This window comes from Seriola dumerili, unplaced genomic scaffold, assembly GCF_002260705.1.
Source record: "Seriola dumerili isolate Sdu_G_001 unplaced genomic scaffold, Sdu_1.0 BDQW01005112.1, whole genome shotgun sequence".
NCBI classification, from domain to species: Eukaryota; Metazoa; Chordata; class Actinopteri; order Carangiformes; family Carangidae; genus Seriola; species Seriola dumerili.
The window spans coordinates 105,800-117,519 of NW_019179367.1; the positions used below are offsets into that span (position 1 = coordinate 105,800).

Here is an 11,720-nt window from a genome sequence, read left to right on the forward strand (position 1 = left end):
TTCAGATATCTGTGATCATCTAATCAGAGTGCTGTTTCTTTAGTCTTTTTCTCTGTACTCTACAATATGATATTGATATGATTTCTCTCTATTATAATGTTTTTTCCATCCAGCCAAGGTCTGGATCTTTGGGGACACCTACAACCTCTTGCAGCAATGATGGAGGCGTGTCACCTGTCCTCGCACTCATCAGTGATCCACACTCTATCTCTTCCCGAACAGACACACCGGTGTCTTATATGATAATATAGTATTTTTTAATGTAACTCTTGTGGCCATAACATTGTTCAGTCTGATCAGCTGTGCTCTTCTTTGTTCCCTACACCCTCACTGTCGTATTACACCTCTCTGCCCCATGTCAGAGACATAACAATATGAGCTGTTAAGCTGTGTAACAAACTGTCAATAGTTTAAAACATATAGATTCATGATTTCATAGTCCTCAGCCATTATATTAATATCATGTGGCTGTTCCAAAGCATCACTTATTTAGAGGGAGATTGTTTTCTGGAGCAAATAATATGAACTGCTCACATTAGGACTCATGATGAAATAAGATTATACTTGTTACTAAAGATTCTGTTGTTGTTGATTCAACTACTTCTTTTTATTAAGCAAACTTACATATGACAGTGAATTTCAGCTGTAACTTCATCCACAACTATATTTTGATTTTCACCGGGCATCACCCAGTTCCTCATTGTTCACCATGTTTCCAGATGACGACTCAGCGGATTTAGTGAGTAATAGCTAACATGCTATCTTGTTTGTAGCTCCGGTTAGCGAGCAGAGCTGTGTGTCCACAGCATGACAGCAGACATCGCTGAAGTTGTAATAAACATCACAATCCAATATTCTGAAGATACAAAAACACAACACTCTTATGTACAAGTTAATTTGTTGGTCCGAGACACACACTGAGCAAGAGAGAGAGAGGAGCCAGAGCTAACTGCTAAGCTAAAGTAACTATCAGTTCTAAACAGCATGTAAACAAAAGCTGAATCAGTGAAGTTCGCTATAAGCAGCAGAGAGCTGTGGGTGCTGGAGCAGAACTGGTCAGTTTAAATGTACAGCAGGTAGTTAGTCACTGTAATGAAGAGAACAACAACATTAACTGTGTTCAGATAGAGCAGCAATAAACTCTACCGGAAACAGAAACTCCAGAGACTGGCGATGAGACACTACAGTGACGTCAGCACGTAAACGGTCACTCACTGCTGTTAATGAAAGGTGACGTACTCTGAGTAAACGTGTTACTGCGGCACATTTTTAAAAGTTGATATTGTAAATTTACATCTGAATATATTAAATAAAAGTGTTATAAAGTCAATAGTGGTGCGTATGTTATTTGTAATTAAGTTTCCAACCCCACTTTAGTTGAAAGACTACATACAGAGACTTAACAGTTTAATTTGCATTTCTTCACTATATTGTATTTTATGAGAAATGTAAGAAAATTGATCTGAATCTGAATCGGTTAATATTGTATTTACTATTTCTTTTTTACAGTGCATTAAAAATAGAAGTTTGTAAAAAGAATTTATAAATCAATGATGAATCCATCAATAAATAAAAAATGATATAAAAAAAAACATTTAAAAATGGATTTATAAAAACTCATTAAATAAACCATTTATGAATATGTTTATTAATTCATGAACAAATGATAGAATTTCAAAATTATTTGAAAAGGCATTTTAAAAACTGCTCAAATGTCAGAAAGTGCTGGTTTTCTTTGATATAACTGATCTGAGTCTTATACCCAAATGTAATTTGGGTATATGAAATATATGTACATATAAAATTAAAACTACATGTAAAACTTACATATAAAGCCTATTAGAAACTGCCACAATTTCATATATTGACATATTTAGACCATGTTTATGTATATATGCTTATATTGTAGACATGTTACATGAGTATATATCCTTATATCAGTGTATTATAAACAGTAGAGTCTGAACGTCTGAGACACATTTCCAGAATGTGAAGTGAGACATGTTTAAAGTTAATGAGAAATGAATCAGAAAAACATATATAAGCATATATATGTGTTGTTTTAATAAACCTACATATATAAATTATATATATGTTATACCATATAAAATTAATCATATAGATCTTTTTTAATATATGTACATATTAATTTTTAATTATGGGTACTTCAAATATGTTATAAACTTACATCTTCATATATGTATATATGTGATAATAATATATCCCCTTATGGGTGACATACAGTACATGGCAATATCACTCTTAACATCGGGACATATGTGTCATATATTACAAGCTGATGAAGATGTTTTCTGAATTTGTTTGTGTTGTTACAGCATGTTGAGCTCTCAGGGCCACCGTACTTTTACCCATGTGAACCATATTGTGAATTTAATCTCAGAGTTCTTTGTGTGACCTTACTGTCATTAACAAACACATGTTTGCATACTACTATCAGACAGAGGAAAGCTTGTTTTGATCAGGAATGTTGGAGCACTGACTTCCCATGATGCCAAGTGCACTGTTTTAATGAGAACGTGTTTTTGGACATTTCCATTTTTTTTTCTGAACTGTGTAACACATCCTGACTGTTTTATTTCACTCCTTTCCTGTGAAGTTCTCCACAAAGCCTGTTCCCTGAAAATCAGGAACAAATCACCGTTATGCAAATAACAACACTTAAACCAGTTATTACAACTGGAAATTCCCCTTAACTCATGCAAATCCCTCCCTGGATATTCCCTGAGCTCCAGCTGGCTGTCCCAGGAAATCAGTGGCTGTTTGCTCCTATTTGAATAACTCACACTATGATTAAACAGCAGTGTGTGTGAGGAGGACACTGGATCTGAGGAACAATACTGGTAATTATTTAACCTGCATTCATGCAGGAAGGTTCACTGACCTCATGTGTTTGTCTTACAATACATGGGTTTATCACTTTAACAGCAGCTGCAGCCCAGTGTAAAACATAAAAATCCCATGAAAAGACCAAAATGAACAAGATCCTATGGTCAGTATCAACATTGTGCAACTTGCCTGGTATTTCCTTTGTGTTAATAAGAAACATAATCCACTGGCCTGAAGTAAAGGGACATCATGAAACCCTCTCAAGTGGACCTCCCATTACCTGAAGATTGGGGTCATGCAATGTGGCCACAACAAAAGTAGATGGTGTAATGTCAGACACAGAAAACTATTCATGACCTTGGCCATGACATCTGAAGAACCTCAAAAAGCTAAATCTCCTCAGGAAGCCCGACCTCTTGAGGGACACTATAAACTCCCTCAAGCACCTCAACAACTGCTCAGTCCCCCTTGGATTGGAACTTCAAAAAGTACATTTAAACACAGTTACGACCCCCAGAAACTCCTTTGACCCCAGGCTTCTCCCAAAGGTTATTTGAAAATGCCTCAAGAACTCCCAGAACCTCCTTGCCCCCTGTCTTCTGATAAAGGAAGGAAAAGAACCTCTTTAAGGAGGCTAAAACCAATAATAGACATTCATAAAACATCTGAAGGACCTCCCAAACCTCCTCAGGTAGCCCAACCTCAAAAGGAGCATCTACTCAGGGACTTCCACAACCTCCTCAGTCTCCCTTGGAGCCTCCAAAACTACATTTAAAATGGTTAAGAACCCCCCAGAGACTGATTTAAAAGCCTCTCAAAAACTTCCAGGACCTCTTTAGAAAGTCCAACCCTTCAAGGACCTCCTGCACCTCCTCAGTCATAAAGCTCATTTCAAAAGCTAATTTCCTGAGGACGTCCTCAGGGACTGTTGAGACCCCCCTGTATAAATACAGCAATGAGCTTTTTCCCTAATTGCATTGTGCCTGAACACAGATGTATCTAAGGCAGCTTGTGTTAACTCCCCAGCACTTCCTGGTTTCTGTCTGACATGTGATTGAACTAAACAATCAGCGACATACTGAGATCAGTGTGAGCTACAAACACAAAGCTGCACTGAGCTGATTACTGGGACAGTTTTAGTCTCTTTGCCTTTTAGTTTCATTCGCTGGTAATGAAAATAAAATGGCAGCATTAACCCTGACAGACAGTCTGAGGATCACACTGTTAAATGTAAGTATTGTGCTTCAGCTCAATTCAACAGCTAACGGTTCAACTGTTAAAACCAAGGTTTTGTGAAAAAAAAACATGTCAAGGTTGCTAGGCAACAGCAGCCGCGCTTTGGACACAACGATAAGGGCGGGAACAGCTGGTGACAAAGTGAAAATGGTCCGTAGACCGGACCGCCTCATTGTAGTTCGGCCTACACCGTGTCCTGATCACAGGATGAATCCGGACTTTATACCGCGTCACTGCACTTTTCCCTTTCCTCCTGTCATCATGACTACGACCACTAGATGTCGCCTAGCAACAAAACTCAACTATGTGTCATAGTAACCTGCTGCACAGACGACCTGTGGGCTTGTTTTTTTACGGGAGACCCGACTCAACCTACATGAATGAAGTTTCTGTAACTTCCCCCATAAACCCTCCAACAACCTTAATCTCCTCTGAACATTTCTCTGACGTGACTGACGCAGATCTGAAGGCTGGTCAATTAGTTCTGGACGTTTCTCCTGAGGCGTCGGATCTCTGTCAGATAAGAGTCACAGCCTGCAGCCGGCTCCCGACACCAAGCTCAGCAAAAACATTTCAATATTATTTGGTGTGAAAACAGGTCTGCATGAAGTCGCCCAGCGGGAACATCACAACGCCACTGTCAGCGTTTAACGGCGGAGGGAACAAAGGAGTCACTCGGAGGAATGTTTTCACTCTGTGGAGGTTTGTTCAACATCTCCCACACATTCCTCTGGTTTATATCATCAAGACACTTCAGATGTAAGAACATAACGGAGGGCTTCAGAACGAAGAGCTGTTTCCTCCACAGTCTCCATCTCTGTCCCTACTCTCTCTCTTGGAGTCCATTCTGGTCTCTAAGTGCACACCTGGGACTTCACTGTGTCTGCATGTGTGGACCCGGGAGTCAACAGGACAGTTAAAGCTTCTTACCACACCTCTGGGGGGACGCCTCACATTATCATCTCTACGAGAACACCTGGACGTCCACTCGACACCTCAGAGACATGATCACCTGATTTATGAGTCCATAATTGTCTCTTTGTGGACACCTGGGAGTCTGTGTCTGTGTGTGGACATCTGAGAGTCCAGTGGACCAGAATGTCTCAGTGAAACGAGATCTGAAACAGGAAACCCTTCAGTCCTCACTCATGCTGACCTGGAGGATCAGCATGACTCAGCGGTCTGGACCGTTGGTATGACTCAGCAGAGAGTCACTGTGACTCAGCAGAGTTTCTCTTTATCTGTTTATTTTATTAGCAAGAGAGAGTCCAGTCACAGGAGGGATAAGTTAAGGGGTTGTATTACAGTTTCAGGACTTTTCCAGAATTAAAAAATCACTGTGAATATTAAGGTTTCTTTTGTTACCCCATAAAAACCCATTCATGTTAATTTATGCATTAATCAAAAATTGGATGACCCTCAGAATTTGCACCTTGATTAAAGTACAAATTAAGGAATGTGTGTAATGTTATTTCATCACGATATTAATGTGTAAATTAAAGGGAAAGTTGCGTCACAATCTACTTAATTGCTGATTTAATTAAGGTGATTTAATGTGTCGAGTCTTTTCAAAGTCATTGACAAAGAAAAACCGAACATCTCGTCTTAGATGAAGGGACGTTTGTTGCCATAGTGATGACGGGATGCAGGTCTCAGCTGTCAGTCACAGACAGATTCTCCCTCTCAACCCTGAAGAAGAAAAACCATCAAGTGTTTCAGAGGGAAGGAAACTCTTTTGATTACCTCGGCATACATGTCTCGCCCCTCCCTGTGGGAGTCCGGACCCCGAGATGTGGTTCCACTGAGGTCCGTATATATAATAACACCTGCTCATGTCTGACTGAGCTGAACTCTCACCTGGTTCCTCTGAGCTCAGGCTGACAAACAGAACATGACGACAGCTCCGGTCCTCTGCTCCGGGTTTGTTTGAGAGAGAGGCTGAGGACAGAGCAGGGAGGAAACTCCACCGGTCTGACACGTTCGGCCGATGTCCGGCCTCGTTCTGGGAAGCTGAAACTGTCCCAGGAGACGGCAGTTTGAATTCCTCTCTGAGGAGCCTTCATCACATCCATCGCCCTGAGAATAAAGTACCACCCCTCCCTCGAATAAAAGGCTGCTGAATCAGACTGAAGCCACAAATCTGCTCTGTGACCTTTGACCTCTGGCTTTCAACTGAGACTAGTTTAGCAATGAAGCTGTACGGTGTAACATCGTCATCATCATCGTCATTATCATCGTCATCATCATCATCATCATCATCTGTGTTAGGAAAGAACTTCTTTGGGGATTTGGAGGGTTGACATGAATTAAGGGAATAAAAACCATCGTACACTTTGTAACATTGACAAGACCTCCAGTGTATGAGGGGCTTTTATTTTGAAGAGTCTGCAATGCTTCTGATGTATTTCCTCTCGTGCAGCTGATTTTATAAAGAATCAACTGAAGAAGAAAAGTATAAAAATAGAAACTATACATGAAATAAAATTAATTAAAAAATACAGCAACAATTCCAGGGTTTAGCAACTATTGATTAAAAATCAATCATTGATCATCGCCGGTTTTGAAAAAACACAATCATTTTAAATTAAAGTGTGAAGCAGTCGTCAATAAAAAATAAAATAAATACAAACAAAGAGACACGGCTGATGTCAGAGCAGCTGGCCCAGTGAATTATGGTCCATGTAGTTCCTCTGCAGTCTGGATCTGCTGAGCCCAGGTTCACACATGAAAACATGACGATGTGAATGAAATAAAAATCAACTAACATGGAAACTAAAGGGTTAATGTAAAGTCCTGAGCTGCTCCAGTCTGAGTTTCAGCTCTCTGCTCCTCTTCCTCAGCTCGTCCTTCATCGTCAGCAGCCTCCTCTCGTCCTCTTGGATCTTTGTGATGAACTCCGCCGCCGTCTTCAGGATCACCACCTTGGCCGTTTTGTCGTTATTGGCCACCGCCGGGATTTCGTCCCTCAGAGCCAAGAAGCTCATCTTCAGCTCGCTCCGTCGCTGCCTCTCCAGCACGTTGTGCGTCCTGCGTTTGTCCTCGTTGTCCTCGCCGTCCGACCGCGGGCTCCAGCACCTGCGGCCGCCGCTCTGCCTCGGCGACGAGCAGGTGATTTCTGACTTGACCCGTTTCACGGCGGGCTGCTCGGGCTTCTTGGCGGCGTAATTGTGTTGGTGGATGCTGACATGAGAGCGCTTCAGGACCAGCGGGGAGGGGTCCAACCGCCGGGACACTTTCCGCCTGTCCACCGTCACCACGTCAATCTCCTCCTCCTCCTCCTCCTCCTCCTCCTCCTCCTCTTCTTCTTCTTCTTCTGGGGAAAAAGAAACATTCTGGTGTTAGTGCTGGTGGTCATTAAAACTGTTGGCAGATACCAACAACAACAACAACAGCAGCAGCAGCAGCTACCACTGGTCCCACAGTTAACTTCTGTTTTAAGAGAACCTTGCAGGATTTGGTTTCTCTGAGTGTTTCACCATTTTCATTGGATCACTCAGAAAACAGTCAGCCAATCAGAAGAGAGCCTCAGAGCCTCCTCTCTTCTGATTGGCTCATGCTCGTGTAAACTGTACACTCTTTGTTATGTGTATTAATACCGACAGAGCTGATGGACAAAACCAGGAGCATAAAAACAAAGTTGGAATAAACCACAATTCATCTTTAACTTTGAAATGCAGGATTAAAGAAGTGACTTTCCAAAATAAAAGCTGCTTCTCACCTGATTCACTGTCACTGCTGCTGAGTGGCGGCGTGTCCAGACACAGCTCTGACCCCGCCTCCATCACTGCTCCATCTTCGCTCTTCTCGCCCAGGGTGGTGTACGGAAACACCACAGAGGGGTCGATACAGTCTGCGGCCGCTGCGTGGAGGTCGTGCAGGTACCCCGTGTTCACCTGAGACCTGCCCACCTGCTGATCAGCTGCTCCGCTCTCTTCGTTAGTGTTGCCGGCGCTGGTGGAGGAGTCTCGGCGGGACCGGAGCAAGGCCAGCCTCTCAGACACCACCTTCTCCAGCTTGGTGGCGGCGGCGAAGCTGCTGCTCCACATGCAGTCCTGGATGATGAAGGACTGGAGGAAGGCCGCGGAGGGGTTGCAGTCCCCGTCCAGCAGGTCGGACACAGCCTCCAGGTGATCTGCGGCGGACAGCGGGACATCAGACAGGGAGGGTCTCCGGCTGGGGGACAGGGGGGGCGTCGGCAGCAGCTCGAACTTCTTCCAGATGTCCTCCCCGGGACCTGGGAGGAGCAGGCTGCGTGAAGGAGGGTAGAAGTCCTCCTCCTCGCCATCCAAGAGGAAGTAGGGCTGGATCGTGTCGTAGTCGTAGTCGTAGTTTGTGCTGGACATGGGTAACACTGGCGGCATTATGGCTGCCTGCGGAGGCACAAAACATGAGGTCAGCTTTAACAAGCTTCACCAGACGGGACGGTGAAGTGAAGAACAAATCCTCCAAAAATATCCAATAAGAGATTATATAAAACTGAAAATAAGTGATTCTGTTCGTTTCTCTGGTTTAAATCTTTTCCACATTTTAGGAAAAAAATTACAAAAATACCAAATACAAGAAGAGACTTTAATGATGTGTCTGTCCCTACATGTAGTTGTATCCCCATCACAACACTGAACTGGTTTACTGGGAATATTTTCATATTGGTTTCAATCTCCATATTTCACTAATTGCAGCTGTTCGACTGCAGATTCAGTTCCACCCTGAAAACATACATTAGCATATTCACATATAATCAGATATTTGAAATTACTAAGAGCAAAAGTATTTACATAGAGGAAAGGGTGTGTGTGTGTGTGTGGGGGGGTTACCAGACAGCTGACACAGCCAGGTTCCTGTTATAATATTGTAGGTGACAAACATGAACATACAGTAACTTTAAGTTCTTACTAATAAGGTGATATCTGGGATAAGCATCTGCACAGGAGGAGATGAGAGTAATTACACGTCACCTGACTAATCCAGCAGAGAAAGGAAGATATTAATTAAAAATAAAACTGAGTTAGAGAAAATGTTTCACTGAACTCCACTCAAGAGTCAGTTGATTTAACCTTGTATACATGGTCTTCTTCTTTTTATCACTGTTAAATATCACACAAAGACTGACAAAGACTTTATCATGAGGTTGCACCTAAATTTGGGACGTAACTAACCATGAAGTGTACTGGGTGTTATTAAAGTACGGTTTTTATAAATGTCATGTTTTTAAAAGTAGGATTTAACCTGATAACAGACAAAACAAAACTTCCTTTTCTCTCTTTTCTTTTCAGAGTCATCAGCTGAACCTCTGACTCCAGCACTAACAGCTATTCTGGCTGTAATAAAAGCACTAATGTGTGATCCATGTGAGTGGAAACTCTGATGCAAACATTAAAAGAAAAGAAAAAAACCCCAGAAAAATGTGTTATTGTTCAAATATGTTTGGACAGGTGTCATCAGGTGGGAGTTGCTGAACTCACAGTGTGTGACGCCAGAGGGGAAAACTGGGCGGAGAGACGCACGGTTTGACCAGGTGAGGTGTCGGTGCTCAGCAGACCCTCAGCTGAAGCCTGATCTTCTGTCACCGGCTCCAACACCGTCTCGTGACCACAGTCCAAACTAAAGCTAGCAGCTCATCCGCTAAACTCGGCAAAAGGTCGACATGGTTGTTGGCAAACAAAACGTCATTGAAGAAACAGTGAGTTTGGGATTATTTCGGCTGCAGTTAAACAAACACAACAAAGAGTGACTCAAATGCAAAGAGTCGTTATCGGTGGAAGACACTCCGCACTTCGGCGTATATAAAAAGCCACTAAACACAACGTGCAACAGACATAAACAACAAAACTAAAGAAGCTGTGATCTCCATCCGTGTTCCACATGAACGTAAAAGATGTCACCAAAAACATTTAGTGCAAAAACCTCCCAAATATCTTCAGAGAAATGAGCTCTGTTTGTGTTTAACGCGGTTGTATTTGCGACATATTTAGGTGTAAATAAGGAGAAAAGATCCCTGAAGAGAGCCGACAGAGAGCCGACAGAGAGCCGACAGAGAGCCGACACAGAGCTGCAGCGGCCGGACACACTCACCGTTATGTCTCCCAGGATAAACTTGACAGGACCGAGGTGACAACTGAGTAAAATCCAAGAGTCCCGGTGAGTGAAGGTTGAATCTTCAGCCCGGGATTTATCCAACAGAGTCCGTATGTGAAAGTGATGTCCTCTTCCAATCGATAATCGATCAGAGAGAGTTATCAAACTGCAGTATTGATGACTCCTGCGCTGCTGTCTGTAGTCTCAGGGTGACTCACTCCGAACAGCTGCTGCTCAGACCTTTAATACTCCTACTCTTGTGCCTTTTCGTTTCGTCATACGCAATTTTCGCGCCAAATGTTAGTACGTAGTAAACTAAAATAAGTTGTTAGCGTGTCAGTGACAGCGTGAAAAATTACGTCGACAGTATTTCTGTCAGAAAATTTCGATTGTCATTAAACTTTTTTGTCAAAAGGGAGCAAGGAGATGCGTTCAATGTCAGAACTATTTTATTCCGCGGATGTGTAAGAGGGTGGTCCATGCTGACAGTAAATGATGCAGGCGGAGAAAGTTCCAGGAATTCAGCACTCATTCACTCAGGAAAACAACAACAAATGAATAAGTAAATAAATAACTTAAAAATGAATGGAAAAGGTTTGAGGGAAAATAAAATAAGATTTTTAAAAAAATGAAATAATAACATAACATACACTAACATTAGATAAATAAAAAATAAAATAAAAATAATTATGAAGAAAATAAAAAGATTAAAGGACAATAAATGACATAAAATGAGAAATATTTTTATCTAAAGAAATAAAAAATAAAATGATAAAAAAATAATGAAATTATCAACAAATAGAAGAACAAAATATTTAAGGAAAAAAACAGATTGATGAAAAGAACAAACTACAATAATTAAGAAAATATTACTGGAAAAAATGAAATAAATAAAAATAAAAATGATTTAGTAGTAATGGAAGCTGACATTCAGGGATTATTGGATGATTATTTGATTGTTCTCGTCGGGAAGGAAGTGATATCTGTCAGTTATCTTGGATGTGTTTTCACTCTCAGTAACTCACTGCACAAACCTCACTGTATCCTGGTAATGATGATGATGATGATGATGATGACAATGATGATGATGATGATTAATGTCATATATAGGTATAACTTTATTTAACCAGGAAAGGGCCTCACTGGGATCAAACATCTCATAATGGCAAAGAGAGCAGCAGCACATTAAAGACACATGTAGGGGTTAAAAACATAAACACAGACTTAGATAAACATATAACAACTAAATCTGAGTTTGTTTGTTTGTTTGTTTGTTTGTTTGTTTACATCAGTGATGGTTGATAGTTTCAATGGGGATCAGGTGATGAACACATTATAAAATGATATTTTTTTCTGTCTTTATCCTGACATTTCCATTTGTTTCACACTCATGTCTGTTTAAACCTTGGATGAGCTGCTCTCTGTCGCCTCCTGCTGTCAGGAGTCAAACCTTCAGGCTGCTGCCCCCTGGTGGTTGAGACAACACACTGCTTCAGTCTCCACACCATTCTTGTCCTCTCTACTTTTATATTTCTTGCAGTTGTAAATTGTTTTTTCTTCTG

General features: G+C 41.5%; 1 protein-coding gene across 2 annotated transcripts; it reads right to left on the bottom strand.

Moving 5' to 3' along the window:
• Nucleotides 1-6,430: 6,430 nt before the first annotated feature.
• On the bottom strand, nt 6,431-10,361 carry LOC111239852 (transcriptional regulator Myc-like). Of its 2 annotated transcripts, none has more exons than XM_022769768.1 (3): nt 10,156-10,361; nt 7,802-8,453; nt 6,431-7,390 (listed from the first exon to the last, which is right to left on the bottom strand). In XM_022769768.1, exons 2-3 carry the CDS (start codon nt 8,442-8,444, stop codon nt 6,864-6,866), a joined length of 1,170 nt encoding a protein of 389 aa, XP_022625489.1. In that variant the 5' UTR covers nt 8,445-8,453; nt 10,156-10,361; the 3' UTR covers nt 6,431-6,863. The 2 variants fall into 2 exon arrangements, with proteins under 2 accessions (XP_022625489.1, XP_022625488.1); XM_022769767.1 differs by having other exon boundaries at nt 6,431-7,396.
• Between the last annotated feature and the right edge of the window lie 1,359 nt (nt 10,362-11,720).

Coding starts and splice junctions, on each gene's coding strand:
- LOC111239852 (XM_022769767.1), bottom strand. CDS start 8,444: ATGCCGCCAGTGTTACCCATGTCCAGCACAAACTACGACTACGACTAC. Junction 7,397..7,801: donor CAGCAGTGACAGTGAATCAG/GTGAGAAGCAGC, acceptor CTTTTTCCCCAG/AAGAAGAAGAAGAAGAGGAG.